A 20,733-nucleotide genomic window follows, 5' to 3' on the forward strand; every position below is an offset into this window, starting at 1 on the left:
TAAAAATATTGTTATTGCATTTCAAGCCAAAAATGGCCTAAAATAATACTATTCTGTATGCTGTGTTTATTGTGTTGTCGTAACCAATCAGCAGAGACCTGCCCCAAACGTCTAACAGTCGTGAAATATTAGGATATCATGAAAATATGACTGATAAGAGACATATGCATGTATTATTAGGATGACAGCTGATTTGTTTTTTTTTTTTAGATTTCAAAGTGTGCCAGATGGAATATAGTGACACTAGGTCTAAAAGTTAAGTACTGAAAATTTGAGCCAAATCAGACAACGATTTCGGGACGCACACTATGTCAAAGTTCAGATATATGCAAAATTTTACTATTTATATGAAATAATTTTGTGAAACTCCTTAACATTTTGCATTATTTTACGGAAATATGTAGATTTATTTATATTAATGAAAATTATAGTAATAAAAATATTTTGGATATTAACACTATATCTATCTCCATTGGGTCAAAATAACCCACAAAATGTATTATCGCTAAAATTCGGGAAAAAACAATTTTTACTTTTGCAATTGAATGCAAAAGAACCGAAATGTGTATGTAATTGTCGTTGTAATGAGATATAAATGACACAAATTGGATAAAAAGTGTTGAAGTTATTAAAAATTCCCCAGACCATTAACGTGTCTCAGGCGACTAGAACAATAAATGTAGGAACAAAATTAACATATTTTTAGAAATATTGAAATAAAAGCTAATTTTTACCTAAAATATATCCGTATTAATTTGTAAATGAGTTTTTGTCTTCGTATAATACCGCTAAACTAATCGCAGGTATGAACAGCAAAATTTAATTTTTTTAACGTCAGTTTCAAATCTCCATATTCAAATTTTTAAAAATTTTGTTAAACAAATTTCAGAATCATTCATTAGAATTTATTGTGATTATAATAGGGAATTAAAATACGAAAAAAATTTGTCAATAACTCCTACAGTTTTTCCGTACCTGTGATTTAAATTTTGCAATTTTCGAGAATTTTTTTTTTTTGCCCATATTTTGGCGAATGAGCCAAATTTCTTTACTGTTATGAATTTTAAGTAAATCTTATTATAATAGTATAGTCCAGGTAATTTTAAATATACAAAGTTTGAAAGTTTAACTAAAATCGGAAAACGTTAACCTTTAAATCGTGAAGGTCAAAGTAAAGTTTTCCAATACTTGGCGATTTTAATGAAACATTAATTTTAAGCCCAAAACTAACTAACTTAAATAATTTCAACAAAATACTAAATGCCATTACTTTCATTCTACAAACATCATAGTAACTTTAAATTCTATAGAAATTTATATATGAAGAAATTATGTATGCAAATTAAAGAAATAAAAAGAGGAGAGCAGTGCAAGACCATTAAGTAAATTTGTTAAACAAAACCACAGTCCAAGCATAAACAAAAATTAATCAACATCTAAAACCATTTTCATTCAGTTGCTGTAAAATCTTAGTTTTGTACAATTATTTTCTTTTTGTTTTCATACCCTACACGAGTGTTGATGAGACTATTAAGAATTTGTTTTTACGTTTGTAGCTCCTAGAAGTACTAAAACTGGAATTTTTTATTACATTGGGCATCATTTATATCATTTGTTCTGAAACTGAACGACAGTAGGCTGTGAGAAGTTATTACTTTATATACAATTGTTCAATTCACAACTGACGTTGTACAGTCGTATGAGTTGTAAGTCGTCTGAATGTACAATAGTTGTACAAATGTTGTTGATAATTTCTATATAAATGTTTTCTACAACAACTACAATATTTTTACATATCACACTCGTTCAACAATACTGTATTAACTCAAAATTTTTAAAAATTCACTTTTTGCAAAAAATCAACTAACAACATCAATATCTATCTACTGTAAATCAACGCATTGCGATTACTCTTTCATCTCGAAAACCACATTTGATACCATTTTCGTGATAATTAGTGACTACCTTGTATCAACAAAAAGGTATTATTTTGAGTTAATACATAAATTTAAATAGAAATACATCGTATATTTTCATAAAAAATGTTTTATTTTGAATTGAGCCTTTATTCAAGATAAAAATAATCAAATTGTTTTATTTAAATTTGGTTGTATTTTGAGTTGATACTGTTTTGTTGATAAAATAATACAAAAAAATATCGAGTTTTTGAGAAAAATGGTATTAACTAAAAAAATAGATTTATTTAGCAATTTTCAAATGGAATTTGCTTAATATGATGTATTCGGATTTTCAAATTCTCTTAAAATGTAATCACAAACAGTTTTTGCCCTCTACTGAAAATTTTAAAATTTTGAGTTAATACCAAAAGTTCATATTTATACATTAACAGACAAATTTGTTAATTTTAGTGTAAAATAACAACCAAACAGTAACACTGAAATCAGTTGATTTATTTAATTTATGAAAAACGATAATTTGTTTTAAATATTTGTCAATTGTTTGCATTTTTGCACAATGCACACATCAGTTTGCTATTATATAATATAATAGATTTTGGAGTGTTTTTTTTTATCATTTTCGTTTGGAATTGTCAAGGCTCGGTAGGGTAAACTTACGACTTGCCGAAATTTGTGTTCACAGCCACAATAGTTGTAACATACAACGTACAACATACAACTAGGTTGTGAATTGGACAAATATATTAATTCTAATTAATTATATTTTTGTATAGAAAATCCTATAAATTACCTTTTTGAACCAATAAATAAATAAAGATAGAATAGAATATACCATTTTAGATTTGGTTTCATAAAATATAATTAGGAATTTCTGAGGGCCGTGAGGAGAATTGGTGTAGTGTGTACCATATGTTTGGCATTGGCCACCTAAATATGATTTCTTTCTCGCGTTTTTTCTTTTTAAATATTAAAAATACAACCGTCAAGTTTAAACATTTATGCCTGTGAAGTTTCTTTGCATTTGAGTATATTTTTTTTTGTCGTTTCATGAATTTTCATTTCAAGTGAAATGGCTTATTTTATGTATACGAGGGCGGGTCAAAAAGTCCGTAAATTTTTGAGTGAAACACAGGTTTTTGGATAAAAAATTTCTCCAATTTGTTGAGGTAATCAAAATAGGTACTTTATGAGAGATGATTTCATCGTTGGAGTTAAATTTCTTTCCGCCGAGACATTTTTTCAGGTTTGGAAACAGGAAATAATCACTCGGGGCTAAATCCGGAGAATAAAGCAGAAGAGTAAGCATTTCGTAGTCTCATTCATGGATTTTTGCCATGGAAACTGCACATGTGTGTACGCATTTGTGAGGCAGGCATCATACGGAAAGCATTCTCATACTAAATCTCGCACTTTCAATCTCCAATCAGCCAACACCATATTGTGATTTTTTTTCAATCTTTTCGTGTGTATAGACCTCAATTGGGCCACAACGAAATGCAGTAAAACACTTTTACTATGGGAAATTTATGGTGCAGAGTTCCCATAGTATTAATTGTATCAAACCTTGCCTTGGTTTAAGTGATCTTTTTTTCCGCTAAAAATAATGTTTAATAAGAAGATAAGCAGTCACAAGCTAGTCTGCTATGAATGGCTGTCAAACACAAACTAAGTGATGCAGCTTATTCAAATTCTGACAGGAGTCAACTTACAGAAGCTTGTTGGCAGGAGGAGCAGTGTTACCCTTTCAATTATGAGCCGGGAAATTCATAAAGTCGCTAACTTATTGACCTACCCTCGGATAAAGGGTGTATAAACATTTATGACAAAAGAAAAACTGTGCCGTTTTACATAAAGGAATTTTCTCTGGTGAATGAGTCTTTGTTATAGCATTAAGTATGGTGGTATCCAAAATGTATTTGTAACCCTGGGATTAATATACATACATACATATTTATCTTTATAAATTTAATTATGCACGAATATACATACATACATACATTATAAATACTTATGACCTTTAGGAAGAATAAGGAGGTCGGCAAACAATTATTTTAAAGGTTTCTTTCATTCTATCTTAAGATGATTTAAATCTTATAAAAACCGGTTAATTTCTGATTATTTAAATTGTATTACAATACATATTTAGTTATAATAGATACTTAACAGTGAAAGCATGTACATATATGAAAAGTTTACGACCTTTAAAAGAAGAGCACAGTGGGGTCTATCAAAACAAAGTGCTAATACATCTGTATCTGCTAAACTATTCGTCCAATTGGAAAATTATATACAAATGAATCGTAGAGGAGGACATAGACTTTCAGAAAATGAAATTTGTGAATACCCTGTTAGCACACGAGTTGAGATACTGGGTGTCAAAGTCGTTCACCAGTTTGTAATTTGTACATTTTATTTCTCTAATTTATCTAAGATATGGTCTTTAATTTTCGAAATTTTTAAATATCATTAAACCATATCCATTTTATATTAAACTTTTCGGTTTTGGGGGGAAGTGAAGGCTTTGAAGTGAAAAAAATAAAGAAATCTAAAATTTTTGTTCTTTTTGACATTTTTTCGATATCACATTTGTAGCAGTATGTTTAGAGCAAATGATAGATTTTGTTGATAAAGGAGTGAGATCGAAAAAATCTTAACATATATGTAAATGTTAATAAAAAAAGAAACCACTAAACTTACAGTTTAGTTTACAGTTTATTTGATTGAAATTATTATTACAACTTACAAAAATATTATTTTTATATGAACCTTTTCCGGAAATCCTTCCATTAAAGTTTTTATAGAGCTTTCTGTCACTTTGTTCAAACAGGTAGCCCATTTCCATTTAAAATCTACCACACTTTTGGACACCTTTTTTGTGATCTTCAGTTCTCTTTTATCAAGATCCCAATATCTCTCCATTGGCCTTAGCTCCAGTCAGTTTGGAGGATTTGCCTCTCTTGGTACAAATACCATATTATTGCTCTTGTACCACTCAAGCCCTTTCTTACCATAGTTACAGGATGCCAGTTCAGGCCAAAAATAAGTGGACATAATAAGAAGTCTTATGAGTGGAAGCACCATCTTTTGTAAACATTCCTTGATGTAAATTTCGGTATTTATAGAGCCCTTTGTAACAAATGTTTGGCTACTTTGGCTATTTTGCCACAACTACATATTGCTTGGCATATCAAGAACTTTTTGGGAAAATTTTCTGCTTTTGGGTCCTAAACTTTTCTATAACATTCCCTCTGCGAAAATTTGCCAGAACAGAAATTTTTATAAAACTTGACTTCAATTTCAGTGCTCTGTCTTTGGCCTCTAAATTTTTAGCAGAGTTCATGCCAGGAACTTTTTGAACCGTGTATGTTTTTAAACCTACATTGGCTTTAACTTTTCGTATCAAATAGTCCGAGTACTGAGCTAACCGGGCTGATTTCATACCGGATATGTTGAGAGCTCTTTTGAAAATCCTTTCTATTTATTTACTTTAGAAACATCATATGGACCATTCCTTCTACCCGAATCAGGATTTCTATCAACGGACAAGTTCTCCCGATACTATTTAATAACATTGGAAACAGTTTGACGGGAGACCTTTGAATGTTTGACCAACTTTTTGTTGGGTTTTGTTGAAAATATTTTATAATTTTGGTACGCACGTTTTTCTCGACACTCATTTTAATCCGTCTAACAACCAATGAACATAATTGACACTAAACATAATAACTGAAATACTTTTCAAAGGTAACTTGATAAAAAAAAGTCAAATAATACTTGGGATAAAAGTTTTAAGGAAAAACGTATGTTCCTTAGTTGTTTTCAATGTATGTATTAGCAATAAGCATTGGGATCTCGAACGAGCCTTTAGAAAAATGCAAAAATGAACGAATTGGACCATAATTTCAAAAAGCGATTGAAATGTTTGCATTGATTTCATTTTTACAAACTGTATTATGATTTAGCACGCGACATATTTTTCCGTTTGTAATAAGGATTAGTTCAATTAATTTCAACAAAAGCTTCATATTTAATAAACTTTCACTTTAACACTGGTAATGTATTTTTGAATTTCTTACTGCTATTCCTAATGTAGTTACGGCCCTATGCTCCTTATAGGAACAACAGGAATTAATATATATTCCTAATGTTTGCTTGCAGGTAGCTAGGTATAAGCTCAAACTTAAATTTTTCTTTAGCATACTTTTATTAAATATTGTGACAATGTGAATGTACCTAACAGTGTATTTTTTACTCATTCTAACATTTTTCACTAACCATACGATATATGAAAATCTAACAGGGATCATAACAATATGATAATCATAGATCACAGATGCATAATTCGATATACATAGTTTAGTATGTAATTTTATGGGTTTTCGTTTCATCCATTTTAATGTTTTGCTTGACTTTTACTTAATGGTCTTTAAAGTAGACAATTTGCACGAATATAGAGAGTACTTTGCTGACTTGGAGAATTGCAAATTTTTGTTACGCTGAAAAAAAAAATTAATGATTCCTTGGCGTCTAGATACTATCATGCAAACTAAATATAAAAACTACGAAAATTTGCTCAGGTTTTATAATGAGATGGAGGAATTTAGCCAAAGAAAAAACATAATCTTTTTTTTTTGGTTCAACATAAATTTGTTTCAAGAGACTAGTAAAAAAAAAATGAACACTAACAAGAAGAGATAAAAAAGAATTAAGTGGTAGAAAAAAGTATCTTATAAAAAAGACGTTTTAAGTATTTGTTTCTGTACCTTAACGAACAAATCGTGATGTAAATTCTAGAAGTAAAAAAAAAGAAGAGCAGGGAATAGAAGGGGAAAAAAGAAAACAAGAGAAGAGGTATTTGTTTTGGTTTAGTTGACTGTTCAATACTTAATTCTAGTATTTGTAGTTGCAATAATAGGTAAGCAGTAGCAGTAGATAATAGTAAGTAAATCTTATTGTACTTGAATTTCACTTCAGATAACGTTACCAAAAATGCTGAAAACTCCAAACAACATTTCAAATAATTTACACACCTTGCAAAAATTGTATTAAAATAAGTGTTTTAAGCTAATATTTTTTAAATATTTGAAGAAATCACAACCCAAACACCTAAAACCAACCAGTACGTTGGCAATAGTACAGAAATGATATCGATGGCTTAATATAGAACGGTCGTATCTCAACTTTTAGTTACTTAACAGGAGAAGGAAAAAACACAATAATATTATTATTATTATTATTATTATTATATATTTTTTCCTTTATTCAAATTACTTTTTCAAGTTTAAAATTTACAAATTATGAGATTTTACATAAGTATTTCAAAAATTAATAACAAATTAGCTTAACCTTATATAATCTATAAAATATATCACAGTTTAAGGATGAAAAATTAGGTATGAAAAACCTTTGATAAAGATATTTTATAAAACACAATAATATCAGAAAGTGAAATTGAAAAAATCCACTAAAAATTTGTAATATATCAAACAATATTTTTAGAAATGTTGTTTGTTTTAATAAAAACTATAAAATATGCATTCAACTTTAAATGAGTTAGGGGTTTTTCTTTCAAACGATTTTTTAAATGAGTTAGCGCTATTTTATAATTTTTATAAATCTATTATTCGTCAACATAGGAAACTGAATTTTTTAAGGGAGGTCTATTTGAGTTTTGTCTACCAGAATATGTAAAAAACTCGATTTTGTAAAAAAAAGAGATACGACCTTTCTATATTAAGTCATCGATAAACATTTTGTCAGTTCCATTAACAGTGTACTGGCTTTTATATGATCACAGTCGCAAAAGTTATTTCATTTTAAAACACTTCCAAATTGTTTGAATGTCAGTTAAAGCTTTTGTATTTTGGTGACGATATGTTAAGTAGTTGAGTTAGTAAAATACAAAGTACAAATACAAAAAAATATATCTATGACTTCAAGACATAATTGAGAGCCGAAGAGTCAAGAAGTAGCAGGTAAGAGACTTTGCGAAAGTTTTTCTGTAGCAATATGGCAGAGAGTAAATCAAGCCACCAATCATAATATTTTTTAAGGATTTTGAAAATATGTTTCTTTTTGTTTTCAACTGGATTTTGTAGCGGAGAATCAATCGATTTAATGTTTATGTTAAATTTGTTTCCTATTCCTTTGGATATTGTTTTGTGTATAGAGATTTTGTTGTTTGTTTATTGCTGGTTTAACAAATCAAATATTGAAATTGAAACTGAAACTGAGTGTAAACCGAAAGAAAACTTTGTGATTGAATGATGTGATAGAAATTATTATAAGAGCTTGAATGAAAAACAAACAACAATAATCCAAAAAAAAAAAAAGAAAACAAACAAACCGAGTTAAGTAACCGTATTAATTCTTTGGCATTTTGTTGTTTCTCTCCAAGACTTACATATAAGTATGGATGTATGTACATGTTTGGACGGGAAGTAAGTACCTTAACACTAGAACAACGAACAAACTCTAAGGAAATATTTTAGTTAAGGCTGCCAGATGAATTTAGAAGAAAATCGTGAATTACCCGATCAAAAATTCAATAAAAATCATTTTAGTTTTAAAAAATCGTAAAAATTGGAATAAAATACGCATAGAAGCGTTACTGAGATACAAAAAACCTAAGTCATGCACCCAGAGAAATAATATACATAGTTATACAGATTTACCATGACCATTTCAAATATTTTTACAAGTTTTTTTTAAAAAGTTCAACTCATCCTTTATTGACGAAGTTTCAAAGAATTCAAACATTTTACAAGTTTTTTTTTAACAATATTATGGTCACTGTTATTATGTATATGATTGCGGTAACAATAATATGTTTGAATTTACCATTCACATGATTGTAACAATCATATATATGATTGTAGTAAATAAGTATATGTTTATGGCAATCATGTTCATGATGAATCATTATATATGTATGTTGTTCTCAGAGTATGAGAACAACACAATATGATGAAGTATTATATCATACAAATGGTTGCCACAAACATATACTTAATTAAACATATTATGGTTACCGCAATCATGTACGAAATAACACTGACCATAATATTGTTAAAAAAAACGTGTAAAGTGTTTGAAACCTTTGAAACTTGGATCGTCAATAAAGGAGGAGTTGAACTTTTAGAATATTGTCTTTGGAGGTAAGAGTTTAAGGCATCTGAAATATGAAAAACATTACCGCTTGTGAAATTTTCACAAATATTGTATTGGGTGTATGAATTAAAAATACGGTATTTTTTTCAAATCTTCTTTAGCTTTTATTTTAAAACATTTGTACAATATAAATTTATGCATGAACATGATTGCTATAAACATATATTTATTTACTACAATCTTATATATGATTGCGACAATTATGTGAATCGTATAAGTAATTACAGTTATCATAACATTGTTAAAGAACTTGTAAACATTTTGAAATGGTAACAGTAAACATGTACAATTATATTCTTCTCTGGTGACATATTACCACTGTCATTATATTTTGAATAATTTGTTAGAAAATAGCAAACAAATCTACATAAATTTATTAAGTCATTTGCAAACAAAATCTAAATTTTATTTTGCACAAAAATTGACTAACTAATACATAATAGATCATCAGATCAGATTCAAGAACATGGAATTTAACTAAATATTTTAAAAACAGTTTAGGAATTTGAAATCTATGAAAGTTTGTTATTTTAATATTTTAGGATGTTTATAAAATGTTTAATTTTTCAGTTAAATGCCTGTAGCTTTTGTCGAAGCTTATTTAAAAAATAATTTTAATTTTGGAAACAAATTTAAAAAAATTCACAATATGCTAAAAATGTTTAATGTTTATTTTAAAGCGAATAGTTATTAATTTCATTATTATTCATAACTTTAGTCACATTTAAGGCGTAGTGTGGAATTTTATACAAATTTCATTTTTAACCCATCAGAAGCGAAAGGGGTTAATTTTAAAAACTAATTGTTTGTCATAAATTCAAAATTCATTTGAATGTTTTAAGAAATATTTAATATTTTCCCAACTTTAATGGAAAAATTGTTCAAAAACTTAAATACATTAGCTGTAGTAAAAACATTAAACTGAAAAATAAGAATTATGTGCTGTTTTTCTATAGCGATCGAGTGCTTTGAGTGGACGTTTTTCATGTATTTTGTTTTTGTTACAATAACAAAACACATGTTAAATTTCCACAGCACATTAGAAAATCCTGTAAACATTCTTACATATTAAAATAAGAAATGATATTCAATGATAAGAGATAAGAACTTTCATAAATTTTAAAACCATAACCATTCGACGTTCCTGGAAATATTCCGAAAACTGACCGTACGATTTTAAAGTTTTTCTCATATTTGTGTGCGATAGCTCTTTTTGGCTATCGAGTAGTTTTATAAGAATATGCAGAAAATCTTCACATTCACAAGAAAAATTATTAAATCGTCATCGGAAAAATACAAATTATGATAAATCTTCAAATCTGGCAGCTATGGTTCTAGTTTGTAGTTTTTTTTATATTTTTTTATTTTTTTTTGCTATAGATATTCGTGTGTTTTTGTCAAATCCCCTTTAGACATTTCAATTATTTTTGCTGATTGCTCAATGTTTCTGAATGAGTTCACAAAAGGTTAAGGAAGAATGTGTTTGAGTAGATGTACATATGTAACTACTACGTACGATTCATATTTATGTATTTATATGGAAGTGATGAATGTAAATATGCAAGTAGATGTACATACATATGTAGTCAGATAAATACATATGTACGTACATACATACATATGTATGCAGTTGTTTGTTAGTTTTGAAATGTGTTTAAATGTATATATGGATATGTATATGTATGTATGTGTGAAATGTATGTATGGAATGTGTTTTGTTTTTGTTTATTTTCTAATTTTTACTTCGTTCATACCTGATGAGAATGTTGGCCATTACAAACACCTCCACTGCAGACACCCGTACCGGGTACTTTCAACTGTTCATGCTTGTAGTCTGGTTGATAAGGCAACAGCATGCGTATTTTGCCCCAACGATTGAAAAATAGGGCAATAGCTCCAGCCCAAACCATTAAAACTATCAGTACGATACCAATTTCGACACCACGTATCTAAAAAAAAAAAAAAACAAACACAACAAAACAAAACAGAAGGAAAAAACAAACAGTGAAGAAAATATTATTAAACCGTCACATATCATCTGTATATTGTAAATAAGTACACTGTGGTGCAAAAGTGAGGCAAGATTTCTAGGAAATTGTCAATCGATTTTGAAAGTGCATTTTAGACATTTATAACAGTTTTTAGTTCATAAATCATTAAGTGTCTGCTATTAGATAAAGGAAAAGTTAATCATTATTTGACAATTCAATAGTCTCAAACAAGAAACTACTTTTTACATCGGTTAATTTGTGGAAAAACCATAAATATGTGTCACACGTAAAAGAATCCCTAGCATTTTATAATTTTTCTTATTTTTGGAATTTCCTTCCACGAAACATTTTTAAGAATTATTTAAATCGACTATAATATACCTTCATTTTTACATAGAAACATGATTGTTATTGAGATTCAAATAGTTTTTCTTAATTTTTTATCGTTTCAGATACTTAGCATTGACTCATCTAATAAAAAATCCAATTTTAAAACTTTTATCATAATTTATAAAATTAAAAATCATACATCTACTAAAAATTTAGATTTTAATGCAAAAGTAAGGTAATTACCTTAATCGTTAGCATAATTGAGGTGATAAAAATTAAAAATTTGTAAAAATACACTATTTACGTAAACAAAGTTTACAATTATTTCGTTACAATACAGCGGTATGCAAAGTTCATTTGATTTTGTCAAATTTGCAACATTATTATCTAGTCAAATGGCGTCAAACATGTTTTAATTGTTGGTTGTTTATTCATTATATTTCAATCAAAAAAAAAGAAAATTATAAATTTTTGAAGATGATTTTGAAATTTTTTAAAATCTCGAATATTGATTTCAAAAATGTAGCTCCTTTGCAGACTTAAAATCAAAACAGACAGAAAACGAAGAAATGTTTTAAGAAAATATACTTCTTCACTAAAAGAAAAAGTAATAGAAAATATGCTAAGTCCCAAAAAGAACCTATAAGTCTCCAACGGCTTTCTTCTAAATTGTGATTAATTATACTGTGCCGTTTAAAAAAATAAAATCGAAATTTTGCTAAAAAATTATATCTTTTTATAATAAGGCACACGTTTTTTTGTGGTACACTTTTAAGTATGTTATTGTCCACCAATATTGATGAAACATATATGGTTTAAAAGGTTTTTTCTCTAGATGTGCACAATATAACAAAATATTAACAAAATTCTTTCCATAAAAGTGGTAAAATGCATTTTAAAAGTGGCCACCAGATGATCCTAGTATTTCTAAACCGACTGCGCTGAATAAAAAAAGTGTTAGTCTTACTTATAGATAATTTTATTACGGAATTTCGGATTTTTTTTAGTTTATTAAATTTTCTAACCCGTTTTCGAGTTACGCGAATATATGTTGTGCAACCTCCTCCATTTTATAAATAACGGCATATCTCGAAAACAAGAGCTTTTGTGAAAATGGAAAATAGATGTCTTGTTCTTAGTTATCTAACCCCCATTTTCTCAATCTCTGGTTATTTTTTATCGTGACTATAAACTGACAGTTCTCATACAAAAGAAATGTTAATTGGAGATTTATCGTTACGAAAAACGATAACCAGGGGGTTACTCTCTATTGCGATGCGAAAGGTAAATGCGTTAAGAATACAATTTTGTACTCTGTATCGTCTACGCAAACGCTTTCGCAAAAAGAAGCTATACTGACACCACAAAATAAACAATATCGAAGAATGACAAATGAAATGTCAAAACTTGTAAATAAAAACATTTTAAACTAATTTTTGTGGGATGCAAAAACGCAATAAAGGGTACCAATTGTACCAATTTTCTTTCGCATCGCAATAGAGAGTAACCCCCCAGATATTGAGAAAATGGGGGTAAGAGTACATACTCAATGATGTATGAAACTAAAAACTGTTTTAAATTTATAAAAGGCGCCGAAAATTTATTGATAACTTTCTAAAACCTTTATAAACACTGACTCATTTTTGCAGCACAGTGTGTATATACATATATGTATGTATATATGTAGTACATATGTATGTATGTCTATAATAAATAAAAACGACACGCACTCTAAATAGCACCACAACCATAAATAAATAAACAAATGAACAAACAAACAAATAAATAAATAGAATTGTAACTTTTACATACCGTTGGCAATTCCCTGTGTGTACCATGTGACAATGAATTGGTAGCGGTGGAGGTGACACCATCCTCACTGCCATTCCCACTCGAGCGACCACTAAAGTTTGCTGCTCCTCCTAAGCCTATTCCACTGTTGAGGCCTGTCCCAACAACATTTGTTAAATCCTGTGTAAATGCTTTTGGCAAATCTAGCCATATGTTTGTTATTAGTTAAAAAAATAAACAAAAACAAAAATACAAATAAAAGTATTAACAATTAATTAAGGCACAACTACTCGAACGTATCGTCGTGAAATTAAAGTGTCAGCTGTGTCCCATTGCCCTCTCTCTCTCTTTCTCTCCTACTCATTTATGTCATTTACACATATGTAATTAGTTTAAAGTGTCGTTATTACATTGACATATGCGTTCGATTAATTGTGCTTTAATATTTGAATAAATTAAATATATGAGAAGATTGATTTATTTATTTACCTAATGTTCTGAATATAACTTGACGACTGCGATATTTTTTACCCAGCCATACCGCTGTAACTGCGATTGAATATTGTGTTCCAGGCGTTAAGCGATCCAGTATTATAGCCTCACTATTCCCGGCGACATCCTGCACAACCCTGTAACTTAAATTAATTCAATTACCACTCAATGCTTTCAACTACAAATAATAATGTTATTTAATTGTGTATAATTGTCCTATTCTATCTATTTATTTATTATAAAGCAACAAAAAATTTCACAACTTGCATCACTAATTTGCAACGTGTTAAACTAAGAAATATAAACTCATTAAATGGACATTTTTCCAGTATTATTAAACGATTTGTCAGTGTTTTTTATTATATTATTAAAACATTATGACAGCTTTGACACATTTACAATAAATTTAAGAACTTCATTAGTTTTATACTAATCTAATCTAAGCTAATCATATTCGTCTATATTCTTATATTCTTATGTGCCCAAAATTCGATATTAATAAATATCCATTTCTGATAAATAACACTATGCGACAAAAAATAATACCTGGAAAGTGATACAAGTTTTCTGGAAGGTGCTGTCGAGTATAATAATAATAATCTGTCTTTGAAATTTGCAAAACACCTCCAAAATCTTGAGTTACGGGTAAAAAATCGGGTTTTCATACCTTTAAGCACTTATAAGCCATTAACTAAGCTGATTCTCAATCGTTTTGAATTTTTTAAACGGATTTAAAAAGAAGAAACTTTACGCATAAATAAACTTATTTTTTAAATCAATGCATAAATAGTACGATTCCTTTACAAAATACTATGTAAAATCATCTTCAAAGTTGAAAAATGGTGAAAAAATAAAAACAAAAATATGTTTGCTAAAGAAATGCACACAAATTTTGTCAAAATACTTAAATAATATACATATATAGCATTGGAAAGGCCACAGTTTCTTCTTTTTAAATCAGTTTAAGAAATTAAAATTGATTAAGAATCAGCTAGTTAATGGCTTATAAGTGCTTAAAAGTATGAAAAATCGGTTTTGTTTTGCAAATTTCAAAAACATATTCTTATTGCACTCGATAAAGCCTATCAGAAAAATAGTATTACTTTCCAGGTATTTCTACTTTAGTTTTTTTTTGTCTCATAGTGTAATAATAAATCTGTTCATTCCCAGGAAGTTTTTAATAGTAAAATAACCCAAAAACCAGTAAAAAATCGGTCCAAATTTTCAATTCACGACATTTCAAGCAGGTGACTATAAAAGCGATTTAATTTTTTTATTTTGGAGGTTGATACGATCTAATGTACAGGTATGCATACTATATATGTATATGATTGAAATATTATCGTAATGGCGTATGAAATATCTGTATGTTTGTATTTCATATAGAATTAATTATGAAAAAAACTCGTACGTCACATTTCAAATTCCCTCTAAAAACAATAAATTGAATAACATACAGACATTTATTCAACTCACTTGTTTGTTTATTTTGATAGATTATTATTATTTTTAGATATTACTTTTGTTTTTGTTTTTATTAAATATTATATACTATACTATATACATACGTATGTACATATGGATGTAGTTATTTGACATTATAACAATAGAACTTTTTATTTATTTTTCTAATACTAAAGTTTTAGTTTTTCAACAACTTTCTTTCAATGAGAACTTGTAAACAAGTTTTTTTTGTCGTTTGAAATGTATCACTCTTAAATGACGGTTATCACTTGCAGGCATATTTATTGAAGTACATACATGGTTTTCAAAAAAAAAAGTACTTTTTTAAGATTAAAAGTACTAATGCAAAATTTGTCTAGATTTGTAGATATAAATATGTGTATGTTGAAACGAGTCGGCATTTGATTTTCAATTTTAATGACGAATATACTTTCGGGTCGGACACTAAAAATAGTGCGTTACCATTTTTCTGAAACATTCACCTCTCTTATATCCAAATTAAAAAAAAATCAAAAATGTATTTTTAACCGTTCATAACTTGTTTTATAATGATTCGATTTTATGTTCGAAAATACAAATTAAAGCTTAAAGTCCCACCTATTCAACAGAGAAAAAATACTCATTCATTCAAAAGATACATATTTTTGATCCAAAAATTACCAACATTTTCCACTGTGTGGCCGCTGGCATTAAAAATAATTATCTGTCTTCCAATCGACAACTTTTTCACCATTTTGGTTCCAATTAGGGTTTTTAATTTCCCTATCTTTTTTGATTCCCGGGAATCGGGAAATTTTTATTTACATTCCCGGGTACCCGGCTATTCCCGAAATATATAATGATACTGTAAATTAGGAATATTATAGCCAAATTTTATATAAAAACTTAGTGTTATAATTATTAAATATCAGAGCTTCGAATTAATTAATAAAATTTTAGCTTAATTCACTAAAATCTTAATCCTTAATTAAAAAATGTCAGCCTTTCATTCCATAAATCCATTCCTAATATTTAATTTTTAGATTCATTCCAAAGCCATTGTTTAAACTGAATTAATTTAAAAGTTAATTAATAACAGAATTTATTCAAACTTTGAATGAATAAATTTTTGTTAAATCAAATCATTTACAAAATCAATTGAAAAAAATTGTGTTAAACCTTTAATTGAAGAAAAATTTAATCATTTAATAAATTTTTGAAGCTATTTTGTTATGGATTAAAAGAAGAAATTTAAAGAAATTAGAATGATTCAATAAGAAATAAATTCTATAAATAATGAATTCTCTTTTTAAATTTTCATTTGCCAAGATATAAGCAAAAAACTGTAAAAAAATTGTTGACTGTTTTTTGGTGAAAAAAAAACAGAGATCTAACTTGTTTTCTACGTATTTTCGTCAGTTTTTAATTCCGGGATTCCCGACTAAAAATCCCGGGAATCGGGTAGTAAATAAAACCCTAGTTCCAATACAGCAGTTTGGGTAGATAAGTCATTAACGTGCTCCATCATCAGATCGACTTGCTCCTAATAATGCTCTTCTACGCCGGGTTCAAGACTGCAGACACATTCCCAACCTTCTTTAATTTAATGTTCATTGAGTACACTCGGCATCCTTATAAACATAATCACCCTTATCGTGGTTGGCGTAAACGTCATACGCCTACGACAGTTTCGTACTAGATTAAAGAAACAGTTTGCATCTTATCTTTAATCTATGTAGTACGAAACAGTCGTAGATAACAGTTTATGTAGATAAATACATTATATAAAACCTACATATTTTAGTCACAGTTGCTTTAGAATTTTTCCGTTTTATTTCAGTAATTTATTTACAAAAATTGATTTAAAATCTAAAAATTTTAATTGACAAAATTCAAAATCTAAATATTCACCACCAAATTCACCAAAAAAGAAAAGGTGGTTAGTAAAGTGACCACTAAACCTGGTAACAGACAAAGTATTCACAAGTAGTCCTACTCTTTTACAACAGTACCTAACTCTTAACAAGTATTAGTGAACATGTACCTAACTCTAAATATATGTATGTTAGTAAAACAATTATTTGTTAATAGTAAAAATATAGTTTTTCATTATGTACAAGTGTACAGGAATAAACTGTTTGGTTGATACGATATTCGGACCCATGCAGTATCAACATGGCAATTACTATTCTTACTACAAAACTTGTTGGTTGGTGGCTGTTTATTTTTCCAAATATTTTGTTTAAAAAAACGATGTGTATTCTAGGAATAACCATAGCTTAGCGGTAACTAAGTTAATTTCGAAATTCTGGAGAACTTTATATTATCTTTTCGTCCCGTGTACTAAGAAGTATATTTTGCGTATTGAAATTCCATCCTAGGCATGAATGCAACTAGTTAGGAATGGCAATGTCGACAGAATGCTCTTTATATTCCAACATTTTCGTTTCATTTATATTTAAAATAGTGTTTCCATTCCTGTCAATAGTGTTGCGTCTGGCATTGTCAGCCTCTACCACAAGAGCTTCATCCATTCATTGTTCGTTTACTCGTATAATAAGGTTAAGTTGTCACAATAATGTCAACTTTTCTGACATCGTATCAGGTATCTTTATCATGAATACTCATCTGATATTATTTTGTAGGGACAATGAGCAATAAAATTCTTGAAATATAAATAATTTAATTTAAAAATTTAATTAAAAACAAACAAACATTAAAAAGAAAACCAACATTTTTTGTATTTAAATTAAAACAACTGATGAATTTCTTGTCTCATTTTTAATTAATTTTATTTTTGGTTTAGGTAAATAAATAGTATGTATGTGTATATGTAATATCTATATGTATAGACTCTCACATACACACACACACACACACATACAACACATGCATATATAATTTAAATTTTAATTGTTTTTATGTTTTGTTTACACTAATACATATTTTTAACAGACTATTTTTGTAAAATTTAATTTAAACATGACTAACTAAATTATTGTGATGTACATACATTGTACATAAAAACATTTTAATTTAAATTTTTTTTCGATTTATTTTATTTTATACATATCGTCACCTAAAATGCAAAATAACGTAACAGCACTTTTCATAAGTTTATAGGAGAAGCAAAAAACGGTATAAAATGTGGAAACTACTTGAGATATTGAAACAAAACTTTCAAATCTGAATTACAATGACACTAGAAATATATTTACTAAGAAAAAAATTATTCAAAGCTCACTTTATGCAATGTGTCTTACGTTATTTTGAATTGTTGTTTTCTATAACCAAAATTACGTATAATCAATATAAATTTGTATGCCAAAAATAAAAATATAAATAAAATGACACATTATTTTAAAACTTGGTTATTTTTGATAGTAAAAAAATAGTAAACAAATTTTGTACACACGATGCACAGTGGAAAATTTTAGTAATTTTCGGATCAAAAATCTTTAATATTAGAATGGATGAAGATTTTTTTTTTGAATAGATGGGACTTTAGGCTTTAAATGTATTTTTAAACATAAAAATCGAATTATTAAAAAAAAAAATTTTAATTTTTTTTAGTTTTTGTATAAAAGTAATAGTACTCACATATTTTTAGACCGATTTCAACATTTTAAACAATTATGGAGAGACGTTGAATTAATCTTTCATAAATGTCTGAATATTTCATGAAATTATGTAAGCTTTTATAAAAAGTTTAATTTAAAATTCTATAATAATTATTTTAATTTTTTGTCTATGAAAACCTTTTTTTTGCACAGTAATTTAAAGATAATGATATATAGACAAAAATGAGACATTACTTGTTAAAATCGGTTTATATTTGCGAAAGATATTAAACTTTTTCAAAAAAATTAAAAATTGTACAAACAATTTTTTTATACTTATCTGTCGATTATGGATGGCAACCGAACTTCAGTTGCGTGACCAGAGGGCAACCACAAATTTCTGGTTACAATTTGTCAACAGAAAATAATGCTGCCAGTTGCCATCCATAATTGACCCATTAGTTTTTTTGTTTTTTTTTTATGCATATGCGCTGAGGGAGAAAATACTATAAAAGGTGTTAATGAAAAGTTGAATAACTTTTACAATTTTCATCCGGTTAAAAAAGTTAAAACACTGTGTTGTTAGGAACTAAATTTACTTTATATATAGTTATAAATTTATATAACCTATCATATTTTTTTCTTAAATTTCTGATTTTTGTTTATAGGCAGCAAAAAGCAGCTAATTTTGATATATAATATTTTAGATAATAAGTTAAACATTAATTCTATGTTAAAACTAGATAGGCGGCAAACGGCGCTAATAATTAAAATCCTAGTCAAAGTTGCGTAGGTAAGCCAAAAAACAACATTATATATTTTAAATGAATAAATTTCAAACCTGCTAACAATATCTACAAAACTCTTTAAAAATATAGAATCTGGACAAGATACCCTTTCCATCTAGGTATAACAATTCTAAAAAAAATAATTATAAATATTAAAAATACATCGTTGAATATGGTATAATTTTAACTCCCCAAATGTTTAAAGTGGAAAGTAGTGTATTCTGTCGCCATTTTCGAATACTTCTGTTGATATAATTGCTTGACATCTTAACTTTACGATACAAGTTGATATACCCTACACCACCATAGTGGGGAGGGTATAATGCGTTTATGCAGATGTTTGTAACGCCCAAAAATATTAGTCTAACACCCACACAGAAAAAATTATATTTCAATTCAAACATTTGTCACATTTTGAACTGGTTTCAATATACAGTACGGGCTCGATTTGCGCAACCGAAAGGAAATTGAGGTTGTTGCGATATTCGAAATGTTGCAATAAGCAACCACTATATACGCTATTATTTTTTATTCTTTTTTAACAAAAACATGCAACTTAATTAACAAAAAGTAATTAATTCATATATTAAACAAAACAAAGTAAAAATAAATGGTGTAAATAAATCTTTTAATAAAAAATAACTGAATAAACAGCCAAAATTCTTTATGAGAGCAGTGTCGTCGTGAAAGTATTTTTTAAGTGCCTATGATTTGGCAAATAGTTTTGTATTACGCTTCTGATTAAAAAAACAACCAGAATAAATAGAGAAGAGAATAGAATAACTTCTGAATAATATTACATATGAAAAAAAATAAAGTTGCACTTATCGCGTCTGTTTTTTGAAAAAAGTTGCAGTTATAAAGACTAAAAAATAGGCTGTTGCGCTAATCGGTCAGTTGCAATAATAGGTAGTTGCACAAATCGAGCCCGTACTGTAATTGAATCAAGTATTCATGTGCTCAAAAACAATATTTTCTACACAGAAAAAAAAAATTCATAATTGGAATGAATTTTGTAATAAATATTATTAATCGAACTTGACTTTTTTTTCCCAAACTTTTTTCATTCAGTTTAAGAACATGTTCATAAATATTATAAAATTGTTCATGACGGAAATTTTTGCTTTTTTTTCATAAATTTAATAATATTTTATAATAAGTTGCATTATAATTGGATTATCTAATGAATTAATGTAAAAATATTTGTTTAGTAGCCATATATTGGCCAATATTTTAAGATGAATCAACA

At 27.9% G+C, this 20,733-nt stretch overlaps 1 protein-coding gene across 3 annotated transcripts in view; it reads right to left on the bottom strand.

The window, feature by feature from the left end:
• Positions 1-20,733, bottom strand: part of LOC135961696 (uncharacterized) — a 63,858-nt gene that overhangs the window by 14,143 nt on the left and 28,982 nt on the right. For 2 of the 3 annotated variants that reach the window (XM_065513241.1, XM_065513237.1), the window contains exons 3-5: positions 13,691-13,836; positions 13,223-13,404; positions 10,844-11,038 (exon numbers count right to left, since the gene is read on the bottom strand). In XM_065513241.1, the coding sequence (XP_065369313.1) occupies positions 10,844-11,038; positions 13,223-13,404; positions 13,691-13,836 (523 nt within the window). The remainder of the gene's footprint in view (positions 1-10,843; positions 11,039-13,222; positions 13,405-13,690; positions 13,837-20,733) is intronic. The other variant, XM_065513240.1, reaches the window with a different exon arrangement.

The sequence above is a fragment of the Calliphora vicina genome, chromosome 5 (assembly GCF_958450345.1).
Source record: "Calliphora vicina chromosome 5, idCalVici1.1, whole genome shotgun sequence".
Lineage (NCBI taxonomy): Eukaryota > Metazoa > Arthropoda > Insecta > Diptera > Calliphoridae > Calliphora > Calliphora vicina.